Source organism: Trichomycterus rosablanca, chromosome 20, assembly GCF_030014385.1.
Source record: "Trichomycterus rosablanca isolate fTriRos1 chromosome 20, fTriRos1.hap1, whole genome shotgun sequence".
NCBI lineage: Eukaryota > Metazoa > Chordata > Actinopteri > Siluriformes > Trichomycteridae > Trichomycterus > Trichomycterus rosablanca.
The window spans coordinates 25,642,858-25,654,342 of record NC_086007.1 but is presented as its reverse complement, the minus strand read 5'-3'; the positions used below and the strand labels follow the sequence as shown (position 1 = coordinate 25,654,342).

Sequence of the window (11,485 nt, the reverse complement as noted above, 5' to 3'; positions counted from 1 at the left end):
CGTTTTCCTTTTGGTGTATTTTAGACAAACCTTGAAATAATAATTTGATCCAAAATTCCAGACACTGCCAGAGCTTACATTGTTAGTAGTGTCACCAATGAGGAGGGCATCCATACAACATTATTATTTAGTTATTTTATTATTCTGAAAAATACATTTACGTTAGGAGGAGTTGGAGGTAAAAGAGGAAGAGGATGCAGCAACGATGTAGATACAGGTACAGAAAACGATGCTCTCGAGAAACATCTATGACCACCAGGTTTTACTAAATGGCCTTTAATAATAATTTTTTTAGTGGGTAGTACTGTTGCATTAATGAAAGAAGGTCCTGGGTTTGATTCCCAGGTAGTTATCAAGTGAGTTTTGCATGTTCTTCCTGTGTGTGGTTGCCAGCTGACAAATCCACACACTATGAAGCAGTGTTTATGCATAATAGGGAGTGACTTCTCGATGTCATAAGTTTGTTTATCTGTTTACATCAAGTTCTGCTCATCCTGTGTGCAAATATAAAAGCATGTTATGCGTTGGCCGGGAATCGAACCCGGGTCAACTGCTTGGAAGGCAGCTATGCTCACCACTATACCACCAACGCTTACTGTAACTGTCCAAAGGAGCTTTAGAGAGCCTGCACCCCAAACCTGAGTAACCTGCATGTGATTCGGGAATCTGATTCAAGAGCTGTCTGTTACTGTATTAAAACTTAGTTGGTAGCACTGTTGCCTCAAGGGAAGAAGGTCCTGGTTTTGATTCCCAGGTAGAATGGTCCAGATCCTTTCTGTGTGAGTTTTGCATGTTCTCCATGTGTGAGTGTGTTCGCCAGCTGACAAATCCACACATTATAAATCAGCGTATTACTCGTAATAGTGCGTAAATGGTTAAGGTTATAGGTTTGTTTATGTGTACATCAAATTCTGCACCAGCTGTGTGTAAATTCTGCCAAAAGTGGATGGAAAAGAGAGCACTGCGTTGGCCGGGAATCGAACCCGGGTCAACTGCTTGGAAGGCAGCTATGCTCACCACTATACCACCAACGCTCACCACTATACCACCAACGCCAGATGTTAGAATTTAGTTGAAGTTCTGAGTCAGTACTGAAATAGTTGGCCCACGCTGGCTGGCTACAGTCCACAAGGCTTACATTAAGGCTGTATTTCAAATACGTTATTGTTCCCTACTTAAGTGCACTACACGCAGTATAGAGTAACAGCGCTGCCACACTACCTAGGGAACAACTGCATCCATTATGTTTGTGTTTGTTATTCAGCCTGGGTTAGCGTCGCTTGCAGGCTGAATGTATTCATTGGAAAAAGATTATTGCAGCAATTCGAAGCATTTGTGAATTTTTTTGCAGATTTTTGCACAAACTCCAAAACAGGCGTTTTATTTATAGTTCAGGTATTTACGTTTTGCAAAATTAGTTAGCCTAGCTCTTAAACGTGAGGTAGCATTGTTAGCATACATACTTCATAATAGATGGATTTATTTGCGGATCTTCCAGCGCCCACCAACACCACCAGCCCAGGTAAGATTTTAATAATTGTTTAGTAAGTATAAGCACAAAATGTGGATATTGTTGAACTGTTGTGTTAAAATAGCCACAACAAGGAGTTAGCATTGTGTGGCTAAAGCTAACAAGGCTAAATAGACACTATAAACTCTCAATAATAATCAAATCAGTGTAAATGAGTGGGCTTGGTTTGAGTAATATATAAAGGTTATTGCCTAAATTATAATTTAATTAAATAAATTAACTAAATGACTGTGTATACAGTATTATAAAACACATTCAGTGACAATCTGTTGATTTAAAATGATTTCTACAACTGTTCTTTCTCTTTTTCCATTAGATTGATGTCAATTAAAATGATAACTGTAGTAATATTTGGCTGGACCGAGGTTGGGACTTCAAGAAGACCTAATAAAAGTGTAATCTCATCATGATTTAGCCATTTCAAACCCAGTTTCTATAGTGCTTTGAGTCACTGTTCTACTGGAACAACCAACTGCATTCATCATTTAAGAATTTTAACACTTCTTACACAAGATTCATCATCACGTCTTTGGACTGTGGGAGGAAACCGAAGCTTCTGGAGGAAACCCACACAGACACGGGGAGAACATGCAAACCCCACACAGAAAGGACCCAGACCGCCCCACCTCATTTTAAAATAATCTTTATTATTTTCTCCACCATTTAAGTTTCACAGTGAGCAAAACATGCTTGGAAACGTATTTTGCAGACTGCCTTTTCTTAATCCATAGATTCACAAAAATGGACCAGCCCCAAGCTACCCTCGTGGTCTAATAAAACCCCGCTCTGTACCACGCAACCTCCGAGCCACTAGTCTCGCTCGACTTGATCCTCCACCCAGAACTCGAGGAAGACGAGCATCAAGGTTCTTCTCTGTACTGGCACCAAAGTGGTGGAACAAACTTCCTCTGGCTGTCCGAACTTCTGAGTCTCTTGCTGTATTTAAAAAAAACAAAAAAACAATTAAAACCCACCTCTTCACTAACTTTACTAATACTAATTCAAAATTGGTTCCAACAGGTTTGAGCAGATTTGTGTTCTTGGACTGTTGTTTACTTAAACTAGAGTAAGGTAATGTTCACTATGGAAGCACTTCTGTACGTCGCTCTGGATAAGAGCGTCTGCTAAATGCCGAAAATGTAAATGTAAACAAAACTTCAAGTCAAGCTTAAAGGTAGAAATTTGCTAAGAAGCAGAGGCGTCTTTCTTGCTTCCACTGTAGCCTCTTATCCTAGTGAGGATGGACGGTGTCATCATTGTTTCAGCAGCTTGAAACTTACAACAGACCTGCTGTTTGGTTCTTGGATTATATTTGACCACACTGGAAAATGTTTTTTAAACATAAGGTGACATTTTGAGTTTTCTTTCTTTTCGTATTTGATGAGAGACCTCTTGTCAATGTGCTTTTTAAGGGAAGGAACAAAACAGGAACAAGCCCAATTAATATGGGAACACAGACGTCAACAGATGTAGTCAATCATAGTAACTATCAAGAAATTTGGAAGTCATGCCATTTTAAACTATGTATTTAATCCCATCTAATTTTCAGAAGACTTGTGCACTTGTGCATTTATTTGTTGTTAAATTGTTAAGTGTAAATGAAATTAAGTCTTTAACCCTGTAATTGTGTTTGTGTGTTGTGTGCTTAGCCAGTAAAGACGAAGACTGCGTGCAAGACAGAGGAGAGAAGAGGCTCAGAGAGACGAGCTCAGACGACGAGCAGAATAAGACGGAAAAGAAAGTTTGTAAAGGTTTTCAGCACTTAGACACTCACTCTGTGACCTAGGGTGTCTGTAAGTATGTGTGGCTGTCTTTATTCCGTGTGTGTGTGTGTGTGTATGTACGCGCTGCAGGATTGGCCAAGCTGAAGGGTTATGTAGCGGCGCTGCGTGGAGAGCGAGACGAGATGCAGGATGCTCACGTCATTTTACCCAAACTTGACACAAACGCACTGCCTGCACATGTGTAAGTAACAACACAGTAAACATACAGAGGCTTCACTTATTTACTCAGGCACAATCAGGCCAATTGATTACCCATCTGTTACCCACAACAAATTGTGTCCATTGAGCGCCAGCTGCACCTAAATCCCCCTTTTCCTGCAGCTTTTTTATGCACAAGGAAACTATACAGCCACTGTACACCCCTTGACCAGACAGCAGGCGTCAATGTCCAGTCTGGCCTTCCCTTTCTTTATACACACAGCCTGTCTACGTAGCCCCAGCAAGGCTGGTGGTACAGCCAAAACTTGGAAACCAATAGTAACCTGCCTGTGTGCCTGCCATGCCACTCTATCATTGTTTGCGAAGTAATAAAGAGATTAGACCCGGCCCTTCAAGATTATTGCTCTGCACTGCTTTAAACAAGATCTTGACCTCGGTTGAAGTATGTGTGTGTGTGTCTGTCTGTGCAGGACCAGGTTGGCATACTTTGCTGTGTTTGATGGCCACGGTGGAGCTCGGGCATCACAGTTTGCTGCTGAACATCTACATCACACAATCCTCAACAAATTCCCTAAAGGTACATAAACACACTAAACGCTGAATCAAACACAACATGGAACGCACGCCCATGCTGTCCGCTTTCTGCAGGATTTGTTTACGTTTTATTTACAGTATACCCTGGACAGGAATACCCCCCTTCCAAACCGCCCCAACCGGACATAGCCAATCATTAATGTGTAGATGCCCAGTGCCACACATTGACAGCTGCAAATTACAATTCTATAATTAATACAGTCACAGTCAACATGATATTTGTGTCAGCATCACGGTCATGACAACCTCACAGTTTCGACAACATTATCATCATATTTCTATCAATGCTTTCAATCTTGGGAGTGACTAGTCAGTCAGACCTCATCTAAACATGTTTGTGTTTTGCATTTGGTCGTTTTTTTAAGCATTGCTTTATAGGGATGTAACAATATGACTTTCCCTATGGGATTAATAAAGTTATCTATCTTTCTATCTAGCTATCTTACATTTACATTTTCAGCATTTAGCAGACGCTCTTATCCAGAGCGACTTACAGAAGTGCTTCTATAGTGAACTATCTATCGATCAATGCACTCTAACCACGATGTGATGCGATTCACGATACGATTGTATCCCGATTTTTAAACTAGTCTGAATCGTTACACATGTGGTGCATCGTTACATCCCTATTGCTTTACAATTTACAACATCCAGGTGGCATAACTGGTTTATCGTTTATAAAGTATGTGCTGTCTGGTTTTAGCAGTTAGTTGCTTCCTAGTTTGAAGCGAGAAGGAAGCACAGCACTCTCAAAGCATGAAACGTGACCCACACGATACCTCACAAGGCAAAAACAAATAAATAACACTATACATGATCACTCTCCTTAATCTATTCTGTAATCTTGCAAATGCATTTAAAACTCGGGCATTTAAACTCAGACACACAGACACTCAGACTGTCTGAACATATTTATTGGTGTTAATATCTTCATAATGCAGCTATTCTTTTTTTGTGCAATAATTTAAAGTATTTAGCACTGATCATTTTATTACTTTCACTAGTGGTAAGTTTACAGTTACACTGTGCAATAGCAATAACAATTACCTCACCACTGTTAACTACGTGCAATGTTTTTACTTAACGTGTATTTTAGGTCTGTCTACGATGTCTAGTATGTCTATCTGTTGTCTTACTTGTATATGCTCTTGTTATATTTGCGCATTGGTGTTTGAGAAACGCAATCTCGTTCAGCTGTGCACTCCTTGTTGTATAGTCTGAATGACAGTAAAGTTCACTTAGACTTCAGTTGTAAAACAAAGAAATACAGCGTAAATGTGCAGCAGCAGTTTGGCAGTTTTGTTTCTGTAAAAAAAGCATGTACTTGCTGTTTGTGTTATTGTTACTATGCACTTTATCAGGCGATGCAGAGAATCTGGATAAACTGGTGAGGAAATGTCTGCTGGACTCGTTTCGACACACAGACGAAGAGTTCCTGAAAAAAGCCTCCAGCCAGTGAGTGTGTGTGTGTGTACAGAAAGCAGAATGACTTGTTCTTCGTTCCCGCTCTGATTGCTACTGATAAAATTGAGTATGTTGTGTGTTTTGATCAAACTGATAAAGTTACACAAGTTCTTGTGTGTTACAGGAAGCCGGTATGGAAAGACGGCTCCACAGCTACGTGTCTGTTGGTTGTGGATGATGTTCTGTACATGGCCAATCTAGGAGACAGCAGAGTGAGTACTTAATAATTGGACCTGGAATGGACCAGTGCTGAATATATTAGCTAACCCAGTTACAGGTTTTGGTTACCTGTGTATGTTATTAGGTCTCAAGGTGCCAGACTTAATTAGAAAAATCTTTAATTAACCCGAAATGTAAACAGTCCTCAAGTTTTTGGGAAAAATGAGCTAAAAGAGCGCATCTAAGGAACAGCACTTGACAAGGACTATAAACTAAAATATGAGAAATACCGACCTTTCATGCTGTGAATATAACCACTGTGTAAATACGGTATAAAACATCTAAATGTATAAAGGATTAGAATTACTGTGGTGAAAAAACCCTCAATAAAATATCTTGGATTGTATGTAGAAAAGTTTTGATCTTGTCTGCAGAGAAGGATTACACCGGCCGAGTCTCACACAGAGGCTCTGTAGATGCGATAACAATAAATATACAGTGTATCACAAAAGTGAGTACACCCCTCACATTTCTGCAGATATTTAAGTATATCTTTTCATGGGACAACACTGACAAAATGACACTTTGACACAATGAAAAGTAGTCTGTGTGCAGCTTATATAACAGTGTAAATTTATTCTTCCCTCAAAATAACTCAATATACAGCCATTAATGTCTAAAACACCGGCAACAAAAGTGAGTACACCCCTTAGTGAAAGTTCCTGATGTGTCAATATTTTGTGTGGCCACCATTATTTCCCAGAACTGCCTTAACTCTCCTGGGCATGGAGTTTACCAGAGCTTCACAGGTTGCCACTGGAATGCTTTTCCACTCCTCCATGATGACATCACGGAGCTGGCGGATATTCGAGACTTTGCGCTCCTCCACCTTCCGCTTGAGGATGCCCCAAAGATGTTCTATTGGGTTTAGGTCTGGAGACATGCTTGGCCAGTCCATCACCTTTACCCTCAGCCTCTTCAATAAAGCAGTGGTCGTCTTAGAGGTGTGTTTGGGGTCATTATCATGCTGGAACACTGCCCTGCGACCCAGTTTCCGGAGGGAGGGGATCATGCTCTGCTTCAGTATTTCACAGTACATATTGGAGTTCATGTGTCCCTCAATGAAATGTAACTCCCCAACACCTGCTGCACTCATGCAGCCCCAGACCATGGCATTCCCACCACCATGCTTGACTGTAGGCATGACACACTTATCTTTGTACTCCTCACCTGATTGCCGCCACACATGCTTGAGACCATCTGAACCAAACAAATTAATCTTGGTCTCATCAGACCATAGGACATGGTTCCAGTAATCCATGTCCTTTGTTGACATGTCTTCAGCAAACTGTTTGCGGGCTTTCTTGTGTAGAGACTTCAGAAGAGGCTTCCTTCTGGGGTGATAGCCATGCAGACCAATTTGATGTAGTGTGCGGCGTATGGTCTGAGCACTGACAGGCTGACCTCCCACCTTTTCAATCTCTGCAGCAATGCTGACAGCACTCCTGCGCCTATCTTTCAAAGACAGCAGTTGGATGTGACGCTGAGCACGTGCACTCAGCTTCTTTGGACGACCAACGCAAGGTCTGTTCTGAGTGGACCCTGCTCTTTTAAAACGCTGGCTGATCTTGGCCACTGTGCTGCAGCTCAGTTTCAGGGTGTTGGCAATCTTCTTGTAGCCTTGGCCATCTTCATGTAGCGCAACAATTCGTCTTTTAAGATCCTCAGAGAGTTCTTTGCCATGAGGTGCCATGTTGGAACTTTCAGTGACCAGTATGAGAGAGTGTGAGAGCTGTACTACTAAATGGAACACACCTGCTCCCTATGCACACCTGAGACCTAGTAACACTAACAAATCACATGACATTTTGGAGGGAAAATGACAAGCAGTGCTCAATTTGGACATTTAGGGGTGTAGTCTCTTAGGGGTGTACTCACTTTTGTTGCCGGTGGTTTAGACATTAATGGCTGTATATTGAGTTATTTTGAGGGAAGAATAAATTTACACTGTTATATAAGCTGCACACAGACTACTTTTCATTGTGTCAAAGTGTCATTTTGTCAGTGTTGTCCCATGAAAAGATATACTTAAATATCTGCAGAAATGTGAGGGGTGTACTCACTTTTGTGATACACTGTAACAAACATTCTTATATATTATGTTGGTGATCTGACAGGACAGTGAAAGATTCCACAGTTAACATGCGAGCTGGTCAGCTAGAATTGGGTTTTGGACGTCATAGAAGGCAATTGTTGCACTTCTTATCAGGTACACATCCAGTAATATTCTATTGTAGCAGTATTATTGGAATATGACCACTGGCAAAAATGCATAAATTTTCTAACTAGTAATTAATCACGCATTAATACTTCTAGTGTCATTTTTCTGTCACATTACTAAATCAAACTTCAAATAAAATGTAAATCTTCATCTAAATTGGACAGTAACCTTGTGTATTTGCCACAACGCTCGTCCACACCATTTACATTTATACCATTAAGTAGTTGTTTTTAACCAAAGCCACTCACAGCTGTGACTGAATACAATTCAAGCAATTAAGGGTTAAGGACCCTGCTTAGGGGCCCAAAAAGTGGTGAATTAGCAGTTGAGGCTTGAACCATAAACCTGCTGATCGCTAGTTCAGTGCCTTAGCCATTAAGCCACAACTCGTCTGGATAAACTAACTAAAGCATTTCACTGCCAGTTGTACTGTGTATGACTGTGTATGTGACAAATAAACCTTGATTTGATTTGATTTTGAAGTCGGTATCCTAACAGACGTAAGTAAAAGAAAAACAATAGAATTAGGAACAGGTATTTTACTTTTATTTTCACCCTTTTACTGTAATTAAGTGTGAATAATATAACGGTGTGTGTTTCAGGGAGTGCTATGTCGAAAAGAAAACACAGACACTGAAGAGGAACAGTGTGTGTGTGTGGCTCTCAGTAAAGAACACAATCCCACCATCTATGAGGAGCGCATGAGGATACAGAGAGCAGGAGGGACCGTTAGGTAAGGGAAGGGAGGCGTGTGTGTTTGTGTAAGGTGGTGTTAGGTATTAGAGGTTACTCTGTAGGTACCGGTCTGTTTACATACGTGTGTGTGTGTGTGTAGAGACGGGCGTGTGTTGGGTGTGTTAGAAGTTTCCCGGTCTATTGGTGACGGTCAGTATAAACGCTGTGGGGTGATTTCAACACCCGACGTGAGGCGCTGTGCACTTGGCCCCAAAGACAAGTGAGTCTCACACACACATCAACACTCAATACTGAACTACTGATCTGTACTGTGCTTATCAACTCAGTGGTGTTAAAACTGTGTGATTTCTAATCCTGTGAATGTTCAGGTTTTTTATTCTGGCCTGTGATGGACTGTTTAAAGTGTTCTCAGCAGAAGAGGCTGTTCAGTTTGTCAACAAAGTCCTACAGGTAGGTAGGTGTGTGTTTGTGTGTATGTGTTTGTGTGTGTGTGTGTGTGTGTGTGTGTGTGTGTGTGTGTGTTTCATGAATATAATGAAATATTAGCTTTGTACCTACAGTGTGCAGTTGATGGTGATGGAGGGTTCGGGCCGATAAACGATAATGGGGTTCTGACTTGTACATGAACGCCCCCTTGTGGAGCCCTTATGTTACATCTTGTAAACCACAGTGGGACCAGATTGCCACCATTTTTATTAAGAATATTTTGTTTTGTGTTTCATTTTGATGCATGATGCCTGGATCACAATAACTGCTGTAAATAATAGCTGATGATGAAACCGGGTTTGTGCCCTTTTAATTAATGACAGAGAACTGATAGATGGGTGGCACGGTGGCTAAGTGGGTAGCAAGAAGTTCCTGGGTTTGATCCCCGGGTGTGGCGGTCTGTGCGGAGTTTGCATGTTCTCTTTGTGTCTGCGTGTGTTTTCTCCCACAGTCCAAAAACATGCAGCCAGGCTAACTGGAGACACTGAATTGTCCTATATGTACCCGGCCGCTAAGATGTATAAACCAGTGCATTGTAGTGCCGGTCCCAAGTCCGGATAAATAGGGAGGGTCGTGTCAGGAAGGGCATCCGGCGTAAAAACTGTGCCAAATCAATAATACGGATCACGATCCGCCGGCGACCCCTAACGGGAGCAGCCGAGGAAATAGAGAGAGAACTGATAGATCATGGATGATGATGGCTGAGGGTTCAGACCAAAAGTTTATGATGATGATGATGATGATGAATATGAAGGGTGTTGGGCTGAATGATCACGACAGTGATAAATGTGATTATTGACATTTCGGGTTACTGGGGTGCAGAATAGTAACAGTTCATCAATGACTAGGTCTCCTCTCTCGCTCCTCTGGCTCTTTTTTTATCACACAGGATGACACGATGGAGAAGAAAGAGGGGCAGATAATCGAGGAGGTGCGATACGAAGCTGCTTGTCAGCGATTGGCTGCCGAGGCTGTGAGGCGAGGCTGTGCCGACAACGTCACCGTCGTCCTCATTTCTATTGAATTCTAAAACATACATTCCTATTAACCAACCACACACACATGCATTTTAGGTTTATAGTTTCATTTTGTTTTTTTATTGTTATTTTTATTTTGTAAAGATGGAATTTGTGAAAGATTCTTTCAGACATTGTGACCAAACTGTAAGGACTGATGAGCAAATAAAAACAACTTTGTCTCATTCCGTCTGTGTGTATTTAATTGTGCAACACTAATACAAATGTAAATATATATTGTATAGCCTGCTTTATTAGTGTAAAAGAGAGATCCATCAATATACAAAGATGCTTTACACATACTATGTACTACACCTAAAGAAAAATGTACAAGAGAATATAATGAGAAAACAATTTAATAGCAAAAACAAAAAAACGTCTGTCAGTAAAGATCTAAATGAGATTAATTCAGGTTGATTATAATTTGTTTTGTGTATACAGAATTATTTTACCCTGGCAAGTGGGCGGCATGGTGGCTAAGTGGGTAGCACTGTCGCCTCACAGCAAGAAGGTCCTGGGTTCGATCCCCAGATGGAGCGGTCCAGGTACTTTCTGTGTGGAGTTTGCATGTTCTCCCCGTGTCTGTGTGGGTTTCCTCCCACAGTCCAAAGACGGGCAAGTGAGGTCAATTGGACATACTAAATTGTCCATGACTGTGTTTGATATAACCTTGTGAACTGATGAGTCTTGTGTTATGAGTAACTACCGTTCCTGTCATGAATGTAACCGAAGTGTAAAACGTGACGTTAAAATCCTAATAAACAAACAAACAAACCCTGACAATCAAAACAGTCGGGAAACAGCATTTTTAAAGCAATTCTTTATTAAGGAACTGACCTTGTTAAACATTTGTTTACAAATTGTACTCGAATGAAATATCTGCAAACCAGATACATACAGTGTAAATGCAAGCCTGAGGGTGAGCTTGAATACAGATTAGATACAAAACAGGAGAGAGGAAGCACAAGTGCCACTGTGACTCCCACACCAAATGTGATTTTATAATGTTTACACCTTGCACCTTTACATCTTGCACAAGCCTAATAATTAAAACTACAGTTTATTCGTGTACTACTGTTTCTTCCCACTTTTCCTCCCACTTAAGCAGAAGTAATGGGATGAGTGTGTGTTGCACAGTAGGTGGTGGCCAGTGTGTCCAGGTGGTGGCAGACCCACAGGAACCCTGACCAGGATTGTGAAAATAAATCACTGACTGGGGAGAGAGACACTACTGATCTTGTCTCTGCATTGCAAAGATTGTCCATGTCATGTTTTTATTTATACCAAAATAAAAGCCTTTGCGTCTGTTGTGCCA

The 11,485-nt window shown here is 41.1% G+C and overlaps 1 protein-coding gene and 2 non-coding genes across 4 annotated transcripts; 1 reads left to right on the top strand and 2 right to left on the bottom strand.

Moving 5' to 3' along the window:
- Window positions 1–520: 520 nt before the first annotated feature.
- Window positions 521–592, bottom strand: trnag-ucc (transfer RNA glycine (anticodon UCC)). The gene has a single exon. It is a non-coding gene; the product is annotated as a tRNA-Gly (tRNA).
- A 370-nt stretch (window positions 593–962) lies between these two features.
- On the bottom strand, window positions 963–1,034 carry trnag-ucc (transfer RNA glycine (anticodon UCC)). The gene has a single exon. It is a non-coding gene; the product is annotated as a tRNA-Gly (tRNA).
- Window positions 1,035–1,300: 266 nt separating this feature from the next.
- Window positions 1,301–10,355, top strand: ilkap (integrin-linked kinase-associated serine/threonine phosphatase). Of its 2 annotated transcripts, XM_063017183.1 has the most exons (10): window positions 1,301–1,522; window positions 3,181–3,272; window positions 3,385–3,496; window positions 3,945–4,051; window positions 5,430–5,523; window positions 5,657–5,744; window positions 8,575–8,705; window positions 8,808–8,927; window positions 9,037–9,118; window positions 10,044–10,355. In XM_063017183.1, the coding sequence occupies exons 3-10, from the start codon at window positions 3,438–3,440 to the stop codon at window positions 10,182–10,184; spliced, it is 822 nt and encodes a 273-aa protein (XP_062873253.1). In that variant the 5' UTR covers window positions 1,301–1,522; window positions 3,181–3,272; window positions 3,385–3,437; the 3' UTR covers window positions 10,185–10,355. The 2 variants fall into 2 exon arrangements, with proteins under 2 accessions (XP_062873253.1, XP_062873254.1); XM_063017184.1 differs by having other exon boundaries at window positions 3,181–3,496.
- The last annotated feature ends 1,130 nt before the right edge of the window (window positions 10,356–11,485 follow it).

Bases quoted from the DNA above. Each gene is read 5' to 3' on its own strand.
- ilkap (XM_063017183.1), top strand. From the start codon at position 3,438: ATGCAGGATGCTCACGTCATTTTACCCAAACTTGACACAAACGCACTG. The intron at 8,706-8,807 runs GTAAGGGAAGGG...GTGTGTGTGTAG, and splicing joins AGAGCAGGAGGGACCGTTAG to AGACGGGCGTGTGTTGGGTG. The intron at 8,928-9,036 runs GTGAGTCTCACA...GTGAATGTTCAG, and splicing joins GCACTTGGCCCCAAAGACAA to GTTTTTTATTCTGGCCTGTG.